This window comes from Lepidothrix coronata, unplaced genomic scaffold (genome assembly GCF_001604755.1).
Source record: "Lepidothrix coronata isolate B3197 unplaced genomic scaffold, Lepidothrix_coronata-1.0 Scaffold80, whole genome shotgun sequence".
Lineage (NCBI taxonomy): Eukaryota > Metazoa > Chordata > Aves > Passeriformes > Pipridae > Lepidothrix > Lepidothrix coronata.
In genome coordinates, this window is record NW_016690260.1 from 2614098 (window position 1) to 2639587 (window position 25490).

The 25490-nt window shown below is 37.5% G+C and overlaps 1 protein-coding gene across 10 annotated transcripts in view; it reads left to right on the forward strand.

The window, feature by feature from the left end:
• The window catches only part of ZNF438 (zinc finger protein 438), a 52803-nt gene extending 27313 nt beyond the window's left edge, over nucleotides 1-25490 (forward strand). For 2 of the 10 annotated variants that reach the window (XM_017820243.1, XM_017820242.1), the window contains 5 exons: nucleotides 4084-4140; nucleotides 8174-8331; nucleotides 13604-13708; nucleotides 17954-19802; nucleotides 21377-25490. In XM_017820243.1, coding sequence (XP_017675732.1) covers nucleotides 13657-13708; nucleotides 17954-19802; nucleotides 21377-21989 — 2514 coding nt within the window. In that variant the 5' untranslated portion in view covers nucleotides 4084-4140; nucleotides 8174-8331; nucleotides 13604-13656 and the 3' untranslated portion in view covers nucleotides 21990-25490. The other 8 variants (XM_017820240.1, XM_017820239.1, XM_017820247.1 and 5 more) reach the window with 7 other exon arrangements.

The following is a 25490-nucleotide window of genomic DNA, read 5'->3' on the forward strand; positions in this document are numbered from 1 at the left end:
TACTGAAATGCAGAATATTTTTGCAGGTTTTTGGAAGTGCAAATAAGCTATTGCTTGGTTATTTGGGCTTGGGATTTTGGAGGGGTTTTCATTTTTTAAACAAATTGGCTTAATGCCTTGTGCTTGATTTTATAAAGTAGCCAAGCACTGCAGGCTTTTGGCAAATATACTTGCTTGAACAAATGCTTTTGTGTGTTACACTAGTCAGTCTTTGTGTCTGTCATTTTTATCTTCCTCAGTATTTTCACATAGCTTCAGTGTGTTAATCTTTTATTTCAAGTCTAACTTGGCCTTTATATACCAGTGGATTTTGCTAACTTTCCTGGAAGCTATGTTGATTCAATACTTTCATGCTTCTAGGGAAACCTGGTTTCAGTTGAAAAGTTTCTAAATTAAGGGAAATAATATTTGCATGGCACTCATTTACAAGGTGGCACAGTATGTGAAAGAACAGGTGTGAAAAATGAAGTGAATAAATTTGCTTTTGAAACACAAATGGGCATTTCACGGGCTTCTGTCAGGAGAATGTCTTTTCTTAACTGTTCTAAGTATTTAATTTTTCCTTTTAGCTGAGTGTTTTCCTTCAGAAATTAAATTACATAATATTTGACTAACAGTTCTTTGCATGCTTAGTTTTAAATTAAAATTCATAATTAAGCTTAGTATGAAATTATAAGATTTGATTTAATGCTTTCTTCCGGTACCTGAACTAATGTTCACTGCGTTAGAAGGCGCAGTCATCATTGAGAAGCTTTGTTCTTTTAACAAAAGGTACCAAAAATAAATTCGGTTAGGGTCATAGTGGTTTAGTTTAATACTGTTATGATAATAAGTCCTATAATTACTTTCAGATAGTTCTTCTTCCCCAGAGGACGAGGTTTTTAGTTTTGATGTCTGCTTAAAGCATGAGAATGTCAGTAAAATTAATGTCATAACCTTTACAGCCTATTTATCGCTTTCTGTGTAATATCCTAAAGGATTTTGTGTAACACCTAAGATAAATGTCTTAGTATGGACAAGCATCAAATTAGGTTAATTGGGTTCAACTGATATTCAGATTCAGTGTGTCTATCAGGACACCTGTTTCATATAAAAGACCTGTTAGTATCGTCCTGTGAAAATTGCTTTTAAATTATTACATGTATATGCTCTGCTTTCTTTGGTTGTTAGAGACCAAGTTACAGTGCAGGATTTTTTTCCAGTTTATTTGCTATTTTTGCCTCTTCTGATTGAAAATTAATTTATCCTTTCATTCTGTGGTAACATAAGGAATAGTATAGGCATGATGGAGCTTATTTTATGTCATTAAGATAGATTTTACTTTCTAATTCTGTTCAACTCCACTTCACTTGAAATTCTTGTAATAGATTTCTTTTCATCTCTGAGTAGTCAGCAGCAGATTTCTAGAGAACTGTTTTGAGTTCTGGAGTACTGTGGCTTGAATGATTTTACTTACTGTCCTATGCTAGGGTTACAAAGTAATTAAAACAAATTTTAAGATTATATAGAATTTTAAAAGTTTTGTCATTGGGATAGGCTCTCAGGTGGAGAAGAATTTATGAGAATATAAGATAGAAATAATCGATGTCATCTCCGGTATTTGGAAAGAGCCAGTATTGGACTCGAATATAACCAGGGAAAACTGTAAGAACTTTTGCCTCCTCAGTATTCAGTAAAAGCAGTCGGATATCCTGAATTATTAGTTGGTGACCTAAAATTTGTTCTGAGTGTAAGACTGTAAAACAGGTGGGGCCCTCTTACATAATATAATCCTCCCATCCACAGGGAAGGACCATGAAAACCTAAAAAGTGTGACTTCAGAATAATAATTTTGAGAATCTTCATTTGAACATCATTTCTTACATTGTTTTTACAAGAATATATGTCTCTTTAACCACTTCAGTACATTTTGAAGTGCTGGAAATACTAAAGCGTAAGGAAAGCTTTGACTGACTTTGATTCTCTTAAGAGATGTTATTGATCAATACAGTCTTAAAAAAGGATGTGTCACAGTGTAGGTGACACAGAAGTTGTAACCCAACACTAGTTTCTAGAAGTGTTTTGCCATTCCAAAATTACATCAAAGTGGTCTGTTCCATTCTTGTATGTTAAGGGAGTTGTCTATATGTTCCCATAGTGTTAAGCTACATTTGGATGATCTGACGGTTTTGTGTGTTGGGTCTGACAGCTCAGGGTTAAGTACCACGGACAGAGGCTCTTTGGGGGAGCCTGGGACCTGCTGGTACTCATCAGCAAACCTCTGCCAGGAGGTGCTGGTTGATGTACCAGAGCTACTAAGTACATATGGTTCAGCAGAGTAGGTACAGGTACCAAAGAGCTTCACTGAGAGGTCTCCTCACAGCAGCCACACTTAATGTTCTTTTATTCTTTGGTGTTGAACTCCTGAAGATGGAATTGGCTTTGCCTCTTTTTTACTTCGCTGCTACCTACAGAACCATCTCCTTCCCAGAACCTCACCGTGGCTGTTCGAGAGTCAATTGCATGATGGTACAGAAATATATTCAAGACTTATTTTGTTTGGGAAGTGCATCAGAATTTGTCCTAACTATTTCTGTATTTAATCAAGACCAATTTTTGGTATTTTGTGTGGGTCTTGGGTACATGTTTGGCATGTTCTTTACATAAGATTCTCTTGGCTATTAAATTGACTGGGAGAGTAAGCAATCTCCGCATCTGTGCGGCTGGATTTGTTTGTGGGAATGTTGTAGATGTGCACTGGTATGAAAGCCTGGATCTGGGTAAACCCCCAAGAAGTTGTTATGTTAGTCAATAGACATGTCTTTTACCTTCCCAAAGCCTCCAACTGCATCAGTAGAACAAGAGCTTTATACCCTTTGTGACTTCTTACACGTTAGTGGTGGTCATTTGAACCCCAAACTATGATGCAGCCATTCCAAAAGCTAGGCTGTTTTACAAAAAAGAAAATCTAAGTGGATAATAACACAGTTTTATATTGTCACTATATTCTACTATGTCTTTCTTACCTGACTGTTGAATCACACTTCACCAAAGCTTGAAGAACGCATTTGACTGCACTGGAGAGAAATAGCTAATTCTTAAGTTAGCCATGGGTGGCCATTTGATGTAATGCCATTTTGTCAAATGTAGTGCATCAGATCTTGTTCTAAGTACCAACATCAGATTCATGCAGGATGGCAGCGTAATATTTGGTTCACAAGAACAAATTAATATCTTCACTGTAGTATCCACAGAAGATTCTGCGGATCAGTCAGTTCTGTGGGATCCATGCAGTCACATAGAATCACAGAATGGTTTGGGTTGGAAGGGACCTTAAGGGCCATCTAGTTCCAAACCTCCTGCCATGGTCAGGGACACCTTTCACTAGACCAGGCTGCTCAAAGCTGTGTCCAGCTTGGCCTTAAATGCTTCCAGGGATGGGGCATTCACAGCTTCCCTGGGAAACCTGTTCCAGTGCCTCACCACCCTTATAGTAAAAAATTTCTTCCTAATATCTAATCTAAACCTACCGTCTTTCACTTTAAAGCCGTTACCCCTTGTCCTATCTGTATGTGCCCTTGTAAAAAGTCCCTCTCCAGCTTTCCTGCAGGCTGTCTTTAGGTACTGGAAGGTGCTTTAAGGTCTCTCTGGAGCCTTCTTTTCTTCAGATCCCCAGCTCTCTCAGCCTGTCTTCATAGGAGAGGTGTTCCGGCCCTGTGATCAACTTAGTGGTTCTCCTCTGGGAGCCTCTCCAACAGGTCCAACAGGTGTTTAAAGGAAAATGACCGTACATTGTGTGTGATTCTTAAGAATGCATTGTCCCATTGGAATTCATTACATTCCCTCTTTCCTGGCTTTAACAGGAGGTTTTAATTACAAGAAGCCTAAGTTAGTAGTGCACAGTATTGAAATATGGAGAGTGCATATAAGAGCCCAAAGAAATGCTTGGTTTAAAACTCTCTGGTGGTGATTTTGCATGAGATATGGACATACTGATATCCGTTCTGAAATACAAGTCTGGAAACTGTTGCCATCGTCCTATTAATTTTTTGGTTAGTTTCTGAAAAATTATCAGAGCCTCTGAGTATCTGTATTTCTTTCCAGGAACGTTGCCGTAACCATTAAAGGATATAATGCAGAATCCGTTAACAATTTCTGCAGGTATAGTATGCTTTCTATACTTCTTTTGGAAATTAGATGCTTGTGATTCAAAATGTGGAAGAAATTTCATCCTTAGTAATTGCTGTATGACTCTTGTCTACTATTCTACTGTAGTATGGTTTTAAAAAAAAAACCGTTATACTGCAGCGTTTATCACTTTAAACAATTGCAATATCTAGAATTATTTTCTTCTTTAGGGCATTGCTAATTACTGTTACCACCTGTAGGTGAAACTTGAAAAGCATAAATCTGCTTCTTGTTTGATTCAGCAGAATTGTGTTCAAGTTTTATTACATTTTTTTAAATTCTCATATATTTGAAAATCATTGCTATATTCGATCCCCATATAATATGGGGTCAAATCTATCTCCAAATTGTGCTACAAGACTAGGAGAAACAAGAAAATAAACATTAACTTAGACCTTTTTTTTTTTTATTTTGAATGCCTTTTCTCCAGCACTCCTATCCTTACTAACATTTTTTGTGTTTAACTCTTTGTTCCATGTTTTGTCTCTTCAAAAGTCGACTTTTGTTTTATATAGTTTTCAGTAGGGTTTGTGTCTTGATTTTTTTCCTTCCATTATTAGTAAGGATCTTATTTCTGAACTGTGTATTCCCAAGCCTCTAAATGTGTAGCTGTAACTTCAGTTTCCTTTCCCTTTTGATCTGTCACAATGCTGACATTTAAATATGATTTTTAACATGAGTGTCATTTTTAATGATGCTTCTTAAATGTGAGTGAATGTTTGATGGATATGACATCTGCTCTAATGGATCTTTCAGAACCATTGCTGGTTGTCAGTTAAGTTTCCATTGTTAGTACTTATGTTAATTAAGAAAAGCACTATATATTACTTAACTTGAAGCCTCGAGCTTTTAGTGTCATGTAAGTTTATACTTTACCTGTTTTGTGAAGACTGAGTATTTTTACGATGCTGTAATAATTCTGAGGAAGTGGTTCCTGAAGCATGTCATGCAAATTGATGTTAGTTGATGAGTTCTGTGTCTAATGGGACTATTCTTTCAAGGGAGATAGTACTTACTGTTGGGTAAAGCTGTCCACCCCTCAGTGTGCTCTACATCTGTATGCTCGTGACTGAAGTACTTCATTTGAACACTTAAAAGCCTTAATTTAATTTTTCCTTTAAGTAACAGGAATTTGACCCTGGTTACAGTCTTATGTTAAAGCCATTTCTGAATAATAGGAGGAGAATATAGACTGTGAAGCCGTTTGAAACTTGAAACTGATTAATCATTTGCTTTGAGGTTTTTTCGAAGGCTTTTTTTTCCCCCTAAACCAAAATCCATTCCAGTCAGTATTATCCAGTGTTATCAACTTGCACCCGGAGTGAATGGTAGACTTTGGAAGTGAGCATTCATTTTAGAAGTCATAGCTAGATCATGACCCAGAACTATATCAGTGTGAAACGATGATATTCTACAAATATATTAGTATCTATATTTTTTTTACTCTTTTACTTTCATGCTTTTTTGTCTTTGCATCAAACACCACTTGTTTCTCAAATTTGGCACTTTGAAAATATGGAGGCTATTAGCAATTTATAATGGTTTATGTACATGTCTAACATTGGTGTGTTCCTTACAAATAAAAGGTTTGAAAATAAATGATATTCACAGTAGAACCTATCCATCAGTTACATGCATTATAGCATTTTTGTCAGTGTTTCCATACTTCAAAAGTGCTTGTTATTTTTCATTTAAGTATGGAAGTAATGATTAGTGCAAGTTCTTTGAGTGACAGCATAAACCCTTCACTGCTGCGATTTGTCATGTAAGAGCAGGAGTTCTGTAATTGGATCTGTACTCCTTCAGGACATCTGTATTTTTCTCAATTTAAAATATTTTATAAGAAAGGTGATTCATGGCGAGGCTTCGCGAACGAAGATTTGGGAAGAAAGGTGATTATCTCTTATATAACAAGCAATCATAACTCCATGTTCAAATATATATGCACTTTTCTGAATAATGATAAATATCTAACTTCTCAGATTTTATTTTTTTTTCCTAGGAATTATGAAATTATCATTGAAGCATCATATTCTGTCATTCACACTCATGTTAAATATTTACCAGAGCAAGTGATGGGGTTTTTTTACAATGCTCAATAATGACATAAAATACCAGTGTGCCTCAGTGAACTGAAAAACCTTTGGCCTTGTCAGATTTATGAAATGTTTTTTTAAATGACTCTGACATGAAATAATTGTGTATCTTTTGCAAAATATAAGGCTATCTTGATTTACCTAGGAATTTATTTAATACTTTTTGTCTTTTTTAAGTATACATTGGAGAAGGATATCACCAGCTGAAGTAATAGTTTTTCTCCTTGAGTATGTTTATTTTAATTTTTTTTTAAATCCATAGGCTTTTTTTTAAAGTTAATGTATAGTTCAGTCATTTTGTATCCATGTTAGTATGGTCATTTGGTGCTGGGAGATCTCAAACTTCAATTAGCCATGTAAATGTGTTTCTTAGCACCAGCTCTCACGTTGCTGGAACCCCTGCTGCCTTTATATCATTAACATAAATGCAGGTGCAAATAGCATTTATGTACTTTGATAGAAAGCAGTTGGAGACATTTCACTGTGGGACACGACACTTTCAGATTGTGTACATCTGTTCAAATAATGTATCCAAGCCAGTGACATGAATGCAAGGATAAAAACATCTGCCCCTGAGACCATTTGCCATACAGCAGATGCTTACATCTTTATTTATGCAGATGGTTTGTGTGATGAGCTGAGCAGTGATGAAAGCGAGAAAGTTTCACAAAGATTCCGGGGTATTCCTTGGGATGGGAAAATATATTGGTAACAGTGCTTTGCTTTCATATGTCTGCCAAAAGAAGAACATCTATTATAAATACTGGTGCTTCTAGTAACATGGACATACCATTTAGGACATCAACTGGATTAACACAAAATCACTAAAGGATTTTTTTTTTAATCTCCTGCACAATAATTGTACTGCAGTTATAGAAGATACTGAATAGTCTAATAGGAGTAATTACTTTTAAACAGGCAAGCTCAACTGCTTTGCTTCAGGATGTTCTCAAGTTATAGAAAACATGGAATTGACTGAAAAGTTTGCAGCGGTAGAATGCTTTGAAATACTAACTGAACTCATCCCAGAGTTGTTTGGAGGTTGTGTGCGGTGCTGTACAAGATTCCGTGACTTCGTGAATTTTTCAGGACGAGCCATATTTAGCGTTACAAAACCATTAGAGAAATAGTTTAGCCTGTCTGCTGTTTGAAAAGTACCGTAGGGTAGTCGACGCGAGTTGCAGATCCAAACCGAGCTGGCGCTTGGGGAACGGGAGGTGCCCGCAGTGGCTTCCCGGCGGCAGCAGGACTCGCCCGGCGCGGCGGTGGCCGGAGGCTGCGGCCATGGGCGCCCAACTCCCCCTGCTGGACTCGGCACCGAGGGGCTCCTTTGTCTGCCAGCACCCGCCGGACACACGTGAATTTAATTAGAAATGGACTGATATTTCGGCACACATCAAGCTAAGGATATAATCTTTGGCCTACATTCCTGTTGACTGCGTTCCTGTTTCCATTCCCTCGTGTGCTGCCACCGTTGCCAGTGTTTGCTGACACAATATCACCTCTCAGCAGTGTATTCGGTAGTTCCTTTACAGCACATCTACTACTTTGTTTAGAGAACCAGTGCTGCCTTTAAACAGCAAAGTGACTAGCAAGCTTAGCAATGCCAATAAGCTTTGCAAATAATTGTAATTATGCACAGGGGGAGGAAAACCAATCAGATACTGTAATTTAAATTGTTTTTTGCTACATGCTACTGTCAGTAAGACCTAGCTATGTTTGGGTTCAGCAGCAAGTGATAATTTTATATGTTCTGAAAACTGATGTCTGCCTAGCCAGGAGATGTATTTGAGAAGATGTTTTAATTTTCCTGTGCTATACAGGACCATGTCTGTATTTCAAAAAAATATACGTACCTATTTGAAGTACTGTAGAGATTCTCTAATGTTTATTTTTGTTTTAATCTTCAGTGGAATTAACTACAGGTGGCAATGTTTTGCATACCTCAGCCAGAGCTGGAGAGTCTTTTTCTGAAGCCATCTGGGTCATGGAGAAAGAAAAGGGGGCACAGCTAGAGCAAACAGAAACCTTGGACAGAGATTCCCCATTCAAAACTTACACCACTTAGGTAATTTTCAAGAGAAATGAGCTATTTACAAAATCCCTCAGGAAATACCATCTATCCTTGAAGTTCAACAATTGTTCTGGCCCTTTCTTTGGGGAGTGATAAACTGTGTATAGTTCATAACAGAGGACTCAAAACAGGCCAGGCCAAGCCAGACAGTCTTCTGATTCTCTGCTCATCTTGAATGAGAGAGCACTTTCTGAGGTTCGTACTATGGGTTTTTAATACCTCAGGTAAAATATATTTGCTCTATTGAGCCAAACTGGCAAATTAATTGTTTTCTCTTGCATACAGTCTTTCTTTAGAAAGAAGTGCTCTGATTTTCACCAAAAACCAAAAAGTGGTGCTCTATGGAAGGAATAACACTTCTGCTCTTCTGTTGTGCTCTCTAATTGCACATCAGTATTTGCAAAAAAATTAATTTGGGGAGTAAGAAGCATAATTTTCTTACTGCAATAAGACATATGTGTTTTCTGTCCTAAGGAGGGTAGAGATGTAGATAGGTTCTCTTCTTTGAAAGGAGAGCAAAAATCTAATGAGAAAAGATTTTATGATTTATTCATAAAATGTTTCTACTTGACCTTTTTGTACTGCATAGTTTCTGAAGAATTCTGCCATCATTTTTTTAGCAGACTTGGTCATTATTGTTTCCTGCACTTAAGAAAAAATAAGTCTATTAATTACCACTTACATTAGGCATATCGAGATACCGTCCAGGTTGATTTGATCAACACACCCTTTAGAAGTGACTTTACACTGACATTGACTTTACAGTGGATGAATTACTGTTTAGGTCCATATCTTTCCTGATGCTCACTAAAAGAAATTTCAACTGGCAACTCTCCCAGGAAATAATTTTTAAAAATCCAATTACAAGTGTTTATCCCCACCTTCTAAAGTACCTAATTTATATTTGCAACGCTATTGGAGGGTTATGAATTACGAGTTTATGACCAGTGCTTCTATCACATCCTTTCAGCTATTTTCTGAACAATTAGTTCCCCCAAGTGGCTGCATCACTGCAACCTTGCTTTGCAAGTCTTAGGGGATTGTGTCCTCTATGGAACAGAATGACTGGACAAAACCAAAACCAAAAAAGATAACCACCAGATTTGCATTCTTCTCTATTGCATTCTCTCAGGGCAGCATGGTTTCTAGATAATGCCCACTTGAAAGTTGACGTATTTGGTTGCTGAAACTAGCAGAGGCATATAGAAGCTGAAACACAGTCTTTAATGATGTATCAAACAATGTCTCTTAGACAGAAGTTCCAGGCTTAAATAGAAATTAAATTTAATAGCGATTTGTGTGGTCGCAGAGGCCAGACACCATTTTGAGCCCATAGATTTATCTACATAAACCTCATTCCTAAGTTCTCTTAGTGCCATAGTGGGAAAAGTCTGTGTGTGATTTCAGCTGTAAAGGTGGAAAAAGTTATTAGTAATTACAGATGCTTTATGTCTAGCTCTCTTTATGTCAGTTTTCTTGATATGAAAATATTTTGATCTGCTTAAGACCTATTAATTTTGTTGACCTTAATAAGAAATGAGTAGCTTATAACTTGAAAGACTGTCCCTTCAAAAAAATTGGAAAGCTTTTAAAGTTCACAAACACTGCATGAGAGGTGTTAAGAGAGCATGTAGATCTGCTAATAAATGTATTCTAAATCCATAGCAAAAGTGTCTAAAAACCTCTTATGTATATATGTTCTGTCTCTTAGGAAGGACTTTAAAGACTTTGTTCCTTTATACAGTAGCACAAAAAAGGCTTTTTTAATAGGAGGTTGCGTTAAGCCTTGCATTGCCCACATTTTATATAGGATGTTATTTTTGAATATTGATTTACCTGTGTGGCTAATACATCTGATGTTACAACTCAAAAAGGTTACCTCAAAGCTGTTGGCCACTTGTTAGTCCCTATAGAAGTAGTATTTCATACATATTTTAAAAGTTACTTGCATCGGGACAGTGCAGAGATCTATGAAATCTAAATCTATTAGAAATCAAAAATTACCTCCTTGCGTATTATTGTTGCTAATGCTGATAATGTAGTGACTAAATGCATTGATATCTTGATGTATTAACTTTCGTTTAACAAGTCTCCTTTTGTATGGGTATTGTTTTATGTTGCACTTTCCTCTGAGGGCAGAGATACTGAAAGCAAGATGCTGGTGAGATTGATTGGCAGATCATAGTAAAAATTGCTTTCTTGTATCTAGTCTGAATCTGCCTTCTTTTAGTTTAAAACCACTGTGCTTTGTCCTGTTTCTACAGGCACAGTAAGAGAGTCTCTCACTGTCTTTGTCTTAAGCCCCCTTCAAGTACTAAAAAACCGCAATAAGGTCTTTTGGAGCTTCCTCCAGGCTAAACAACCCCATCTCTCTCAGCCTTTCCTCATAGAAGAGGTGTTCCATCCTTCTAATGATTTTTGTGACCCTCTTCTGAGCCTGCTCCAACAGGTCCATGTGTTTCATGTGCCGAGGACCCCAGAGCAGGATACATGTGGGGTCTCACAAGAGCGGAGTGGAGGGGAAGAATCCCCCTTGACCTCCTGCCCACGCTGCTTTTGATGTGGCCCAGGACACGATGGGCTTTCTGGACTGCGAGTGCTCATTACCAGCTCATATTCAGTTTTGCATCCACAAGTACCCCCAAGTTCTCAGCAGAGCTGCTTTGAATCACTTTATCCCCCAGCCCGTATTGATACCAGGGACTGTCCTGATCATGTGCAGGAACTCATGAGATTCCTGTGGGCCACCTTATTGATCTTGTTTGGGTCCCTCAGGCATCCCCTCCTTCAGGCGTGTCAACTGCACCGCTCAGCTTGGTTTTGCCTGCAAACTTGCTGAGGGTGCACTCAATCCAATCCCATTGTCTCTGTCATTGATGAAGATATTAAACAGCACCAGTCCCAGTACAGACCCCTAAGGGACACCACTTATCCCTGATCTCCATAGGGACATTGAGCTGTTCATCACTACCCTCTGACTGCAACCGGCCAGCCCCTTCCTTATCCATTCCATAGACCATCTATCAAATCTGTACTTCTCCAAATCAGAGAACAGGATGTTGAGGAGGAACATATCAAAGGCCTCACAGAAGTCTAGATAGATGACAGCACAATAATGAAGCAAATGCTACGTATACTTTCAAACAACAGAGAAAAGCAATTCTGGAAATTGATAAAGTGGTGTAATCTTTTTTTTTCATAAGTTGTGTTAGATCTGTGCAAACTTTGGCTTATGTCATTATATGATCAATAGTGCATTAAGGATGTTTCTAGCAAAACCAGAAGACTGAATTAGGCAGGAAACTGAAGAACGTCCCTAAATGATCCTTGTGGGTCCCTTCCAACTTGGCGTGATTCTGTGATTCTGTGAAATATGAACTATGTACCCATGGTCATGGATTACTGTATGACTTATCTCTGCAAGGTGACAGTTTATGCCAAAAATAGTTTTACCTTATTCCCACACTAAAAAAATGTCACTAGAAATTTTAATGTGGAACATCTGCTTCAATGGAGTCCAGTTAATGTAAAAAAAAATTTTTTATTGTGTACCTTTGTTATTGTAATGTGTTCTGCTAAGAGGAGTCTTTTGGTGACCATTTAAGGAATCCAGGAAGCATCCCACTGCTCACAGAGTTTCTTGAAATGCACTATAATCCTAATCCCTCAAGATAATAAACTTGCACAGACCGTAAAATAGAGAAAACCTTTCTAAATTATAAAATACTCAGTGCACAACTAGCAAATTGCATTTATGCTCAAATCAGAATTAATTATCTGTTGCTTCAAAGAGGTCTAATATTCCCGTCTAGAATTTTAACAGTGATCTTGTTCCTCCTGTAGTTTACAAGAATAAATTTTCTAAGTGTATTTGCACATTCTATAGCTTAGTGTTTGTGTGAATGATGTACTGTGATTTTCCAATCTCACATTAGAGTACTGTTATATTGTTTATTTTTCTAAACTAGTTTAAATTGCACAAAAGTGCTCTTATGCAAACATAATTATATTACTCTTTGAAAAATCAAGTACTAAAAAGGTAAGAAATGTGATTCTCCCTTTGGCTTGAATGCTTCTCCTTTCCAAATCACATGTAATAGTAATGTTGGTTACCTGTCTTAAGTCGGTGTGTGATTCCCATATCCCACCCTGACTCTTTGTCCTGGACACTTTTCAGGTCTCATTTCTAGTCCTCTTGTCCTTTTTTGCTTGCCCTGTGTATATCCGTGTTTCTCTTCCACACTGTCAGTTCTGCAGTTCAGAGATAAGGAGAGGCCATTTCCTTGTTCCAGCTTCGGTGTTTGGACCTAAAGCTATAGCTCAGGGAAAATCCAGCCCAGCTTGAAGCAGAGGCACATTCAATAGAATGTAATCATTGGAAAAATTAGCTGCTTAAAGTATCTATTGAACACGTGCCCAGAGCTTACAACTTTGCCAAATGTTGGCAGCTTTTCACAGACCAGAGAGACATTGCTGTGTCACATATCAAGGTCTTTACCTAATGCACAGATGTGTTACTAGATTCTTTTCTTTAATTTATTTTTTTTAAATGCAGACATACCTGGCAATGGCTGGCATTTCCTGTTGAAATTAATTTTAGAAAATTATCTGATGCAAATACCCAGAACAGAGCATTCCACCCAAGTAGTTATTATTAGAAAAGGTAGAAAGAACTGCAAATTAATTGCTGTAATGTATGGAGTTGGACATTCATGGTTTATAGGCTTTATTACCAATCTTATTTTTGTATAGGTGTGTGGAAAAACTAGTTTTGAACATAGAAGGCCAAATTCTGTTTTCTAGAATATCTACAGTTCCATTGATTTATATGGAATTATGGCAATTAGCATAGAAATTATTTATGGCAATGTAAATTAGCATAGAATTTAACCCCTGTATTTAAAACCCTCACTAAAGCTACTGAACCTTCACTTTTCTGAGCTTTTTATTTTGCTGCTGTTGACTGTCTGCCATGACACTGAAACTAAACCATCCCATCTGTTTGCCACGTTAACCAGCTTTACTCAATTATTAAGCTATCACCTTGTATTTGGCATGTAATATATTGGATTTTAGAACATATTTTGAGGAGAGAAAAATGGCAAAGAGCAAGAAGCAGTAGCTTTTCTAATGCATTGACTGGAAGTTAATGTTTTATATTGTCATTTTATATTGTCTTTTTCTGGGGTTTGTTGGTTTTGGGGGTTGTTTGGTTCTTTTTTTTTGTCCTGGAATCTATTTATAACTGACTGAAGCACTTTTGCAGGTGGTGGTTTTTTGCATGCTAATCCTGCAGAGAAACATTGTGTCCAACAAAGTATGCTGGGTCAGCAAAAGCAAGAAACTTGTGCTGGAAAGACAGTATCCACAGGTATTTAGTGTGTATGGAGATTTGGCAAAATGAATGATTAACTGTCATTGGCAGAAAAAGATCTAGTGTTGTCTGTTAGAAAGTTGTGAATTTTTTTCTTTCCCATAGAACAGATTCTTCCTTTCAAAGTCAGCAAAAGACTCAGCAATAGAAATGTGCATTTAATAAAATATTTCAATAACCTTCTTTATCTATATTTTGTCTTTTCCTTTAAAACAAGGTGATCTTTTTTTGTGTTATTTGCCTTTCATTTGTCGATTCATACACAAATTAAATGCATACCTGCACAACTGAGGTGGACCTACAAGGATTATTAAAAAAAATTAACACTGTTACCCAGTGGTTTGTGGCATTTTGGTGGTTATGTTTAAAATAGACCAGATAGTGGTGAAAATTAAATTTCTTCTGATGCTTTCTAGAGTGTCTGAGTTCAGCAATGTTACGTGCTTTACAGAGAAAACAAACTGAAGAAAGGACAGAAGTAAGGCAGATCAGACTGGAGTAGACTAGACTTGGATTACTTAGGAAGGAAGGGGAACCACCGAGGAAGAGCAGCCCCATGGAAGACTCCCTTTCCTCTGGCAGACTCTTCCCTGCATGGCTATATCAGAGAATTGGATGCGTCATTGATTTTTCTATTGGTGTGTCACTGTCCACTCCTATACAAGTTTAAGGTTATTTAGAAGGGATGAAAGGTTATGACATGCTGCAGGTTTCTGAGTGATTTGATACTTGCAGGTCCTATCATAGTAACCATTAATCTTTTAACAGAGACTTTTAAAGTAAATGGGTTGAATTGCATTTGATTTAGCCTTGTGCTTAATTATTTAAAAGTGTGTACCTGTTGCCCCAAATCCACACCCATCTGAAAGACTGAGGACACAGCAATTAAAAATAAGCTTCATGTCCTTCCGATATTAATGCTAATCTTTTCATTCTAGAGAAAGTATAAAAATCATTGCCTTTCAGTGAAGGACCTGTAGACTGACTTGAAGAAAGAATGTTGTCCAAAACCAAAGGCCATCTTCACAAATGCCATTGCAGAGCCTCCCTTAACTGAAACTTCCCCTTCTTAGGTGCATGACACCATGGGATTGCATAGGCACAAAGGCCTTTCCTCAGGTCACAGCTGTCAAGTCAAAGTGAGTCCTTTGAATCAGAGACAGAAAAACTTTGGGAGACGTGGAATGTCCCTGAAAAACGCATATGAAGTTTCCAAGCAGCCTTTCCACTAGCCAGACAACCAGACAATATCCAAGTCCTCCAGTGTGGTGAAGACATGAATTACTGTAGGGCTGTCTTTGTGCAAAGGAAATTGTTGAAACTTTTCACCAGCTGTAAATGGCAAGCATAATTTTGGTCGCTGACGATACTCGCACGCTCTGGGTGGGGTCAGTAGAACCTTCAGTCTGTGAATTAACTGGCTGCTTTGTCATGATCCAAGATGTTAAATAGTCTTCCACCAGTTCTTCCAATTAGCTTTCCCAGTCTGCTCGCAAAATCTTAAACAAGTCTGAAGGATATCCTACAGCTAGTCTGCATCTAGCCCTTCCCTATATTTAGGCACTGGCTAAGCAGCTTAACTACAGTAGCTGTGTTGGATGAGAGGGAAACGAACTCAAAGAATTGAGTATCCTTTGCTTACTCAAAGCACTGTGATGAATATTCTGCACTAAACTGTCTAATATAAATTTTTTTGGGAAAAAAAAAGTTATATTGAAGGCTGATAGCAAACAGCTTGCCTGGAAGATGTCTTGTGATAAAATTACACCAGTTGGAAAAAAGGTATATAAAAACCCCTTCTCAAACAGTTACGTTGATGCTTAGTATTGTGTTAGCTGCATAAGAAGGACATTGATCTAAACAGACCTTGTTTTAAAGAGTATTTTGTGGTTGATATTCATGAAGGTCTTGGCTTCTAGAGCATTAGTTTCTTGTGGAATACTGAGAAAATATGTGGAGATACCCTCTTTATAGAAAAGTGATTTTACTGATTAATTTTACAGTAAGCAAGTCAATGCATTTGAGAAACATGTGGTTCTTTTTAAAGCTAGTACCGTGCATTATTTCTACGAATATTTCCTCCTAACCTCAAATTAACCTTTATTTTGTGGTGCTTTGACTGCCTTTGGGCACCTTTGTAGAAGTGGCATGTCCAGAACAAAACATCTGCCTTTTCCTGTTACCATTGGTTGGGGAGCAGATGCCCTGTAACATCGAGTAGCACAGGTGTGCTGGCCTTCCTAAAAATTTTGTGTAAATCAATGAATGAAATTTTGAAATACAAAGAGAGAGGAACAAGCCAAATGGGAGAGAGAATGGAAACAGCTTCATGTGGAATATATTGGCAAGCTGAATAGCTGCTGGTTTGGAGAAAGTCTTTATTATAAGCGTATGGCAAGTGTAATCTGGAAAAATAAGAGCTGACTCTGTCCCTAAAAGGAAAGGACATTTGTTCTGTCATCTACTGTATTTAAGCTATACTATTTGACCTGTAACTACCATTGAAGTTCAGGGCTAGTTTGGTTAGTGATTGCAATAGTTTGCATCATTTTATTGTTCTTCTCAGAGGTTCTTAAAAGTGTTCACTCAAAAGCAGCAACAAGAAGATACCCTGCAGGAATCAAATAATCATCTGAATAGTAATAGCAATCTTAGCAGCTGAAGATGTAAAGTTTTCTATATACTTAGTGACTGTAGATTGTAAAAAAAAAAAAAAAAGAGAATAAAAAGAGCTGTGGGGAAACAATTTTAACTGTGCCAGGTTTCATTTTTTTCCAGGTTTCACAAACTCTGTAGGCCTGGACTTATCCCTGTGTACAGGGATCTCTATATTTGTGTAGGATTTCCATAGGTACAGTAACCCAGTCTGCACAGAATGTCTAGAAATATAGAATATCTCTACAGACATTGAGCAGAAAGTTTTGGTGGTGCCCAGTAGTTTCACTTAATTGGAGAATAAAGAAGGTACATAATGGACTTGGGGTTTGATACTGTAGATGGCAATAAAAGGATCAAAGGCTTATGCCCTGTGTAGTTATTGCTCTATGAATCTGCTGTGGATCGAAGAGTTTTGATAAGCATCAGACCCACTGTGTATGAACTATACAGTTTATATTTGATTGTTCAGTGAATCCTCTGTGTCCTGACGGCAGTGGATTTACTGCACATGTGCATACCATGAACATGCATGTATATCTGTCCAGGAGTTCTGGTCATGAAACGGGATATGTCTGTAACTTTCAGTGCATGTTGCAAAGTGTGTGACGTCTGAGAAGAGCATCCAGAGTTAAGATGATAAACTTTCTGGAGTTGCCAGTGTTTTTTAGTAATTCACAGTTACCTTTTTAAGTCCAGAACCATATATAAATGCATTTTTAATACGAGTCTTTAAAATGACAGGGAACAGAAATTTTCCTATGGAATTACCTTACTGCAATATTACAAGGTTCCAGCATTTACTTTTATGTATTCTGTTCTAATGTGATTCCTCCCTCAAAGTGATTTTTGCCTTCCCAAGGTGCCTTACTGCTTGGGATCTTTGTAGCTGAATTTTCAATGGTCAAGATTGTTGGCATCTTTCAAGAAAATGTTTGAATAACTTACTACAGTAGTTCTATTAAGCACTAATGGCACATAAGCAATATTTGTGATTGGATATTTAACAATAGTACATCTTCTTTCAAGTCTTCTTTGATTTTATTATATATTATTTACGTGGTTTATAGCAGTTATTTTTTAAGACTTCATCAGGCAAACTGTGGTCTTTATCTGATAAAACCCACAAATTCTAACCATTACAGAAATTTTGAAAGATAGCATGATTCTGTTTGAGAGATATGAACAGAGTAGGTGCTCAGAAAAGTTCTGTGTCCTGTCCCTGTTCTTCCAACTGAGTATTGCCAGCATGCTAGTCCAGCTTTTCCAGGGCTGAAGAGGCTTATGGGGGTATTTGTTCTGAAATGCCATGTAGCTTCTAACCTAGAATGAAACATTCATTTAAGAGGGTTTTGGGGTTTTTTTGCATATCTGTGTTCAAGCACATTACTTCAGGCAATGCTTTTGTTTTGTCCACGCAACTTTTTCAGTAATAAATTTAACATGGTGGCCTTTTAAATGCCAAAATATTTTTAGTAAGTTTGTGTGTAATAGTATCCTTTGTAAGCAGTTTTAGTTTTGAGAGAGTAATTTTTTAAAAAGAAATACTATATTTCATATTACAGCTTTGTTGCGTTGTTTTTACAGATAAACACAAACCCCCTTCGGATATAATACAAAGTTTTCAGAAGAAAAGTCAGTTTAGGACCATTGCTCCAAAAATGGTACCAAAAATTTTAACACCTGGAGTCGTTTCTTGTCTTCAGTCTTCTTTGCCTGAGCCAAACACACCGATTTCAGCTGCAGGTTCTAAACCACTGGTGGTACCAGCTCAGAACTACACTGTCATGCAGGTGGCTGGTCAGGAGGGGACATTTTCCCTACTGGCTGTGCCATATGTTGCTCCTGCTTTAACACAGCAAGCCCAGCAGTCAAATGTGGCCCCCTCTGAAAACCTAAAGCTGCCTATCCCTAGGTACCAGTCTGTAAGGAATAAATTGCTAGGTGACAAAAAATTGGCGAAAATCTCTGGTTTGGGTGCACATAAGAAGATTCCTACAAAAGCATTGGTCTCATCACAGACTTCCCCTGTGACTACTGTAACTGAAGACTGTCCTGAAACTCACTCTAGTTCAGATTCAACTGAGCAAGCAACGCTGACAGACTGTGACTCATCTGAAATTGCAGTTGCCACAGTAGTAAATAAAAGCAACTGTGTGGAATCTGGACCTCCTTTAATGAACAAAACTGAAATTGCTAACAATAAGATTTCTGTACCGTCTGTAGTTAAAGACTCTTTATCCAAGCCAGCAAGTACAATTAATCCCCCGAAACTAAGTCTGCGCTCTGTGAAGACAGCATCGGAAACCACAAGAAAGTCAGTCACGACATATGAGAAACAAAAGGAAAAACCCACAAATTCTGCAAATCCTGTTGCTGTCTTGTCACCGGCAGTTCTTGGCAGCACAATACAGATGAATCCATCAGCACCAAAAGGAAAACTTCCTATTTTGCCTTACTCAAGGATGAAAAATTCACTGTTTTGTAAATCTAAGCAGAATATTAATGTTATGGATGTATCTGGTCCTTCACTAAGATCTGAATGTGAAAAGACACCAGCTTTGACAAAAACCAAAGCATCTGATAAGCAATTAGCTGTATCATCTACACAAGTCCCCAAACAAACTGTTCGAGAAAACACCTTCTCTCCGTCCAGTGAAGTGGATGTTGACAGTCTTAAAAAATTGAACAGTGCGGCCTCTAAAAAAAGAGGCAGGAAAAGAAGAGCCTCGGATGATTTATTGGCTTTTCAGACCAAGCGAAGGAAATGCATCATTAATAAGTTTAGAGAAGGAAGAGAGAGGGAGACGGTTGATATTCAGACACCTGAAGACAAAAAAGCAGAAGCAGTGAAAAAATACCGTAGTATTAGACCGAAACCGGTGGTAGTTGTGCAGACCTTCACACCCCTGACTTCTCCAGCAACAGTAGAGACACCACCTCATGTCCATTCAGAGCAAGCTGTTCCTTTAAATGGTTCACTTGCCAGCAAATATTTGAGTTACAAGCAAAGTGATGCTACATCAGCTAAATCAAGTGATTCAAGTAGAAATGCATGTTCAGCCACACCTAAGCCACTGCACAGATGTCCTGTTTGTAACCATACCTTCCAGTTCAAACACCATCTCCAGGACCACATGAACTCACACATGAAGAAACGGCCCTACAGCTGTCGGATTTGCCGGAAAGCGTATATCCATTCTGGGAGGCTCAGCACACATATGAAGCTTCATCACAGTGAAAGCAAACCCAAAAAACTGGTGTGCTGTGAATTCTGTGCTAAAGTTTTTGGCCATGCAAAAGTGTATTTTGGCCACCTCAGAGAAGTCCACAGGGTTGTTATCAGCACTGAGCCCTCTCCTAGTGAGCAACAGATGCAAGATGCTTTAAAGAAGAGAGACACGAATATAAAAGAGACAGAAGAAGCTACAGAGAGGTGAGCATTTTCACTAATTAAATGCTAGTGGAAACAGGATTTCAGGTTGTCAGTGGAAATTCATAAACATCACCATTAGGAAAATTGTTGCTTCCCCTCCTGCCAAGTGAGATTCCTAATGGTTTAAATATTGTCCTTGAATCTAGTCAATCCATTAGACCATCCAGTATATTTTAGCTGATTTATTGACTATAAATCATTACTGACACTTGAGTATCCAAAGTAATTTTGCATATATTCTAGTAATATTGCCATTGGAGCTGTTTGGATCAGTTGGTTAATACTCTGTTAATCTGCACTGTCTTCTGTCCTACCTGTTTTGAGGGTTTCCCTAAAAGACAAGTGAACCAACTGCAGTAAGCAAGAAGTGATTCATATTTCATTATTAGCTTATAGTTTGTTTTCCCTGTTAAATGTCATTATCCCATTTCCTTCTGTGGAGTGTTGTGAGCTAATCCATCTTGTGTGTTGATTACTGCTGCTTTTGCCATCGCTCAGCCAAGTAGAAAAGTTAATATTTACCATATTAGGATGGATAGAACCTTCTTTTACCACTGCATTGTGATTTTGGGGTGAAATTTCTTGACACAATATAAATGTTGGCTTTTTTGTTTGTTCCACTGTGCATTTACTTTAACTGAAGAACGTTCAGGCCTTTAATGTGACTCCTCACTGCAACACTACATTTTAATTTTACTCGTTTTACTTTGCATAGCTTCACTCTCTGGGGCGTCAGTTAGAAATTTTTAATATCTTGAGCCTAAGAAACACCAGCACTTTTCTGTCAGTCTTACTAGTCATCACAAAGTGAGTCATTCACTTTATCTGTTTTACTGGGTAATCTCTCTAATGTGTATAAATACAGTATTATCCTTTTCCTAGATGTTCTGAGAAGATTTCTGAGGAGATCTTGTTTTGATTGGCTTAGGTTACCAGGGATTGTGTATCCTTTATACTGCAGAGTTGTCCTGAGTCAGGGAGAGGGGGTGTCTAATTGTGAATTAGGTATTCAGACTTTTCTAAACCATGTTACAGACTTTTAGAAAAAAAAAAGCAAGAAACTTTGAAGTTTCATTGTTTCCATCTTGGAAAGGGAGGTGGGACATGTGGTTTTGCCTTAAATTGACCTTAGAACATTCACTGTAAACAAAGAATTTCTCTTAGTAGTACACTACAGGTAATAGTCATTTTCACTTTTCCAGCACAGCACTAGAAGTATTTGGATTGATCTCAGTGAATCAGGAACTTTAAAAAAAGTTATCAACCTTTTATTAAAAGGCTAGTGTTGTTAAAAGGTTATTTCTACTAAGGCTAATTTTGGAGGCAATTCTGAAACTCAGAAGTGTCAAATAACATTTGGTTTCAGTTGCTTCCTAAACAACCTTACTATTATTTTCTTTCTTTTTTTTTTTCCTCTTTTCCAAATGAATTAGATACTGTAAAGACAATGCTTATTTTTAATTAAAAGTGTTTTATGACTGTTATCTCTTCTTGGAACTTATGACAGAAATCGCCATCCCTCTTCTGTGCCTGGCTAATACTGAAATAGTTTGTATTTCCTTTCTTTTTAACAGGGGAAATAAGTGCAATCTTGAGGACCTATTTCATAACCCGGGAGGAGTGAAAATACAGGTCAAATGTGGCCAATGCCAGTTTATTGCACAGTCTTTTGGTGAAATGAAGTTCCACTTACTGTGCTGTCATGGAGAAGAGATTCAGGGAAGAGTAAAGGAAGGGGGTTTGCAAGGAAATAAAGGAGCGAAAGGGGAACTGATCAAACATACAACCCAATTCTGGAAACAGCACAACGAGAGAAGACATTTAGCAAAATGCAGTGCCCGTGAGGAGGAGCTTTATACTTTTCAAAAACTGAAAAGACAGATATACTTTCAACATCAAAATAATGTCAATATTTTACCAAAAGGCGAAGTGACTCAGGCAAGAAGTGGTGAAACCACCAAGGAGATGCAAAATATGGGGTTTGGTACAGCAAGCAAGAAAATGGAATTTTGGTCTAAAGCAGGCTATAACTGCATTTTATGCAAACAGTTATTTGGAAAAAAAGAGGATCTTTTTAGTCATTGGCAGAGTCATCATAATTGTGAAGACCCTTCCACTTTATGGACAATTTTTAGTTTAGTATCAAAAGAAGGGATTGTTGAATTTTCTAATAATGGTGAATATTGAAGCTCAATTCTGCAATGCTATGAACAACATCAACTACCTTAGCAAATTTTTTAGATTTTTTCACCGTTTTGCTAAACTAACTCAACAGAAGTATCACTTCAAAGTTTTGTTGGGTGGGTTTGTTGGGTTTTCTTTTAAAGTTATGCTAATCTTTATTTTGGTGAATAGAAAATATATTTATCCAGTGTCATTCCAGATGGGTACTTGGAAGCTGATTGTGAAACACTGTACTTAATATTTGTGTTTAAGGAGCTTCATAGCAGCAAATACCCAATACTAATGGTTAACATCAAAGAAAAAGATTTTCGAGTTAAATTATACTGTACACACAGAAATAAATCAATTTATATGAAGCAATCTTGATCTTGAATGAAATGACAAAACCCACTGTAAGTGTAATTTCAGTCCCAATCGTGCTTCCAAATTTTGTGGTAAATACATGTTTCCCTGCAGTTCTGTTGGTCACTTGTGCATACATGCAGCTGGCATTCAAGGGTTTTATGATCTGTAATTTCAGAACTTTTCATTCTGGTTTCCTTGATTTCAGTGTCTTCAGCCATGTTTATTGCTTGCAGACCTTTTTGTTGTTAAATTCCGTCCTGGAAATAGCAAAGATTTTGTATTTTATAAATAAAAACTCTACATACATTTTTTTGCCGGTAGCTTTTTGGGTTGAAGATGAATTTGCTGGCCATGAAGTTGAAGCTCTCCAGGCTGGACTGCTTTATGAAAAAGAACAAGTTTGTTTTAAAAATAGTGATCTGAATTGGTTACTTGTGGGAAGTCTGACATTCTGCAATAGACTGCACGTCTCACAGTGGACTTTTAGTGTATTCCTTGCACCTCCAGTCACAGCAACATCACTGCCAACACTGTTAGCACTCTGCCTTTAACACTCTCAGTGTATCACTTCTGTACCTCTACAGCTGACCCAGTGTCTGGCTCTAAAGGGAAATTGTTCCTTCAATTGTAAATCTGTGGCAACTTGTGTTGCCAGATTTGCTGTACTGGAGGAACTGTGTGCAACACCTTAACCTTCCAATATCAGGAGCTGGTAACCATTCCCTTACCAGGGAGCAAAGCTGTAGCAGCCTGTGGCAGAGGAGCAGTGCATCCTGTGATCCCTGGCAGCAGGGCAGGCAGGGGTAAGGACCATTGCAGCACATCTCCAAGGGGGCAAGTCTGGTCAGGCTGTAAGGGATGGAGTTCTGGAGCTCAGTTTTGACAAAAAGGTCATTGAAACCATTGAATCTAGTTTGAAATTGGTGTTTGAACTGCTGTTACTCGAAGCCTTATGTACCACTGAATTATTTTGGGAGTAATAAAGGAGGCAGTCTAAGAAATCACTACATCACTGTTCAGCGGAAGTCAGAGCACATTAGAGGGCAAGCTGAAAAATACACCAGTACTGTCCCTACAGTACTACTCTGTTCATCTCTGTGGTCAACCATAATTGAGGGTTTGCAATGACGAAAGAGTCATTCTTAAAATGTCCTGGGTTGCCTCTCACTGTTTTGCAAAAATTATGGTGATGAGAACATGAAAAGGGATCTAAAAATGTTGGACTTTCCGAATAGGATTCCAGAAGCTGTTGCAATACTTTGTGTATGTGTTTTGTTTTTAAACAAGAAAGGCAATTTTGATGAGCTAATAGTTTTGAATGCAATTTCTTGTTTCATGGTGCTTTGCCCTGGAGATGAACTATAGGGCAGGAGCCAAGTATAATAAAAGACAGAAAGAAAATGCTCATAGAACTATACAGGTGCTTGGTAAGGTGGAAGAATCCCTGTGGATTCTCAAAACTTCCTTCCTACTATATGTTGTTTTAATACATATTTGTGCTGTTTCTTTGCTTTTGTATATTTGTTTTTTGTGCTGAATTACTGTAAAATACTACTTGTTCTTATTCTTGACACACCCATTTTCAATGCCTACAATATATTCATATTTATTTTCATGGGCACTTTTGGAAGGGAATAGTTAATTTTAAAGTCAGTGTTTGATATCAAACTGAAGCCATATTTAACTTAGTAGACTGTGTTGCATTTAGAAGCATTTTTTACCCCCCCAACTTTAAAATCAAATTGAAGTTAAATCCTTCAACTTTAAAAATCAAATAGCATGATGTTTTCCCTGAAACAGAAATGTGAGAACAATGCCTCCTTCCCATATAGTTATACTACATCAAAGGGAAGTTCATTCCCTCAACATGCATTTTAAGAGTTGGGGAAAAAAAAACCATTTAAAAGATTTGATCGTGTTCTTTATTTAGAATTAACATCAAATCACCTTTCTTGCATAATCACATGTCCCGTGGTATAGTTTAAAATGAGCTGACATGAATGCAGTGCTGAGACAGAGTCCCTCCTGTTCAGGAACAGCACCAGTGATGGCAGAGTTGTCCTTTAAAAATATTTTCAAAAAGCATTTATTAAAAACAGTGGTGCATCAGAGCCAGTGATGTAGATGAGTTGTTTGGTCGTGGTCATCAGGCAAGAGGAGTCAGTGCCTTTCAGTGAGAAGGAGGTGCAGTGGGGAGGGGAGGAAAGGCTTTGAGAAGAGGGAGTCAGTTGCATTTTTTTTAATAGAAATTTTCATGTACGGTTCTTTTCATCATGTTTTTGTGCTCCTTTCCCTTTCTGTAGTCCAGGCAAAATGGTAAAGGTCTCAGCTTTCAGCAGTTTAAAGCCTGAAAACATGTTTTAAAGCATGGTTCTAAGCCTCTTCTCAGTGTCCTCATAAATGTTTAAAATTAGAAGCCTTTTTTCTGAGCCTGAAAGCATTCTTATGTTTCAGGCTATTACGATTATAGTAGATTATGAAAGGTTGGGATTTTTGAAAATAGCTTTGCATTAAATACAGATGTGTCCTTTGTTTAAGATGTGTTTGTTTTGCATTTTTGTTCATTTTGATAACATTTGGAGGTAGGAAGTGAGCCTTTATAGACAACAACATTAAGTAGTGCGTGTTTGCTGTTCAGCAGAAGGGTTATTATGAATACAGTTTGCTGTTTACCTTGAAGCTGGACAAGTTAACATCTGGTTTTGCACATAAATTATGTTTTTAAATTGTTAAACCGAATGTTATTGTTTTTGTAGCTGTAGTTTTGTTCCCCTCTGATTTTTCATTAAATCTCTGTTTCAGCTTCACTGTTCGACTTTAAAGCTGTTCCTCACATGGAAAGTTGTTCCTTCATCATCACACCATAAATAATCAAAGCTGGAGGAGTTCCATTGCTTTTCTGGCTTGCAGAGTATTGCCCTTCTCCAGCTGCAGAGCTACAGTTTCCTATGGCTAACTTGACATAGTTGCTGGCAGTAAATGTTTTACTTCATTTATTTATTTATTAGAATTCAAATCTGTGCTGTTTAGCTCAATCAGAGTTTCTGCCATATCTCATTAGATACTTATTTTATCTACTATTCATGGAGCCCTTTAAAGAAAGTGTCATAAGAAGGATGAACAAGTATTTAAGGGAGCAGATTTCACCCTAACTTTGTG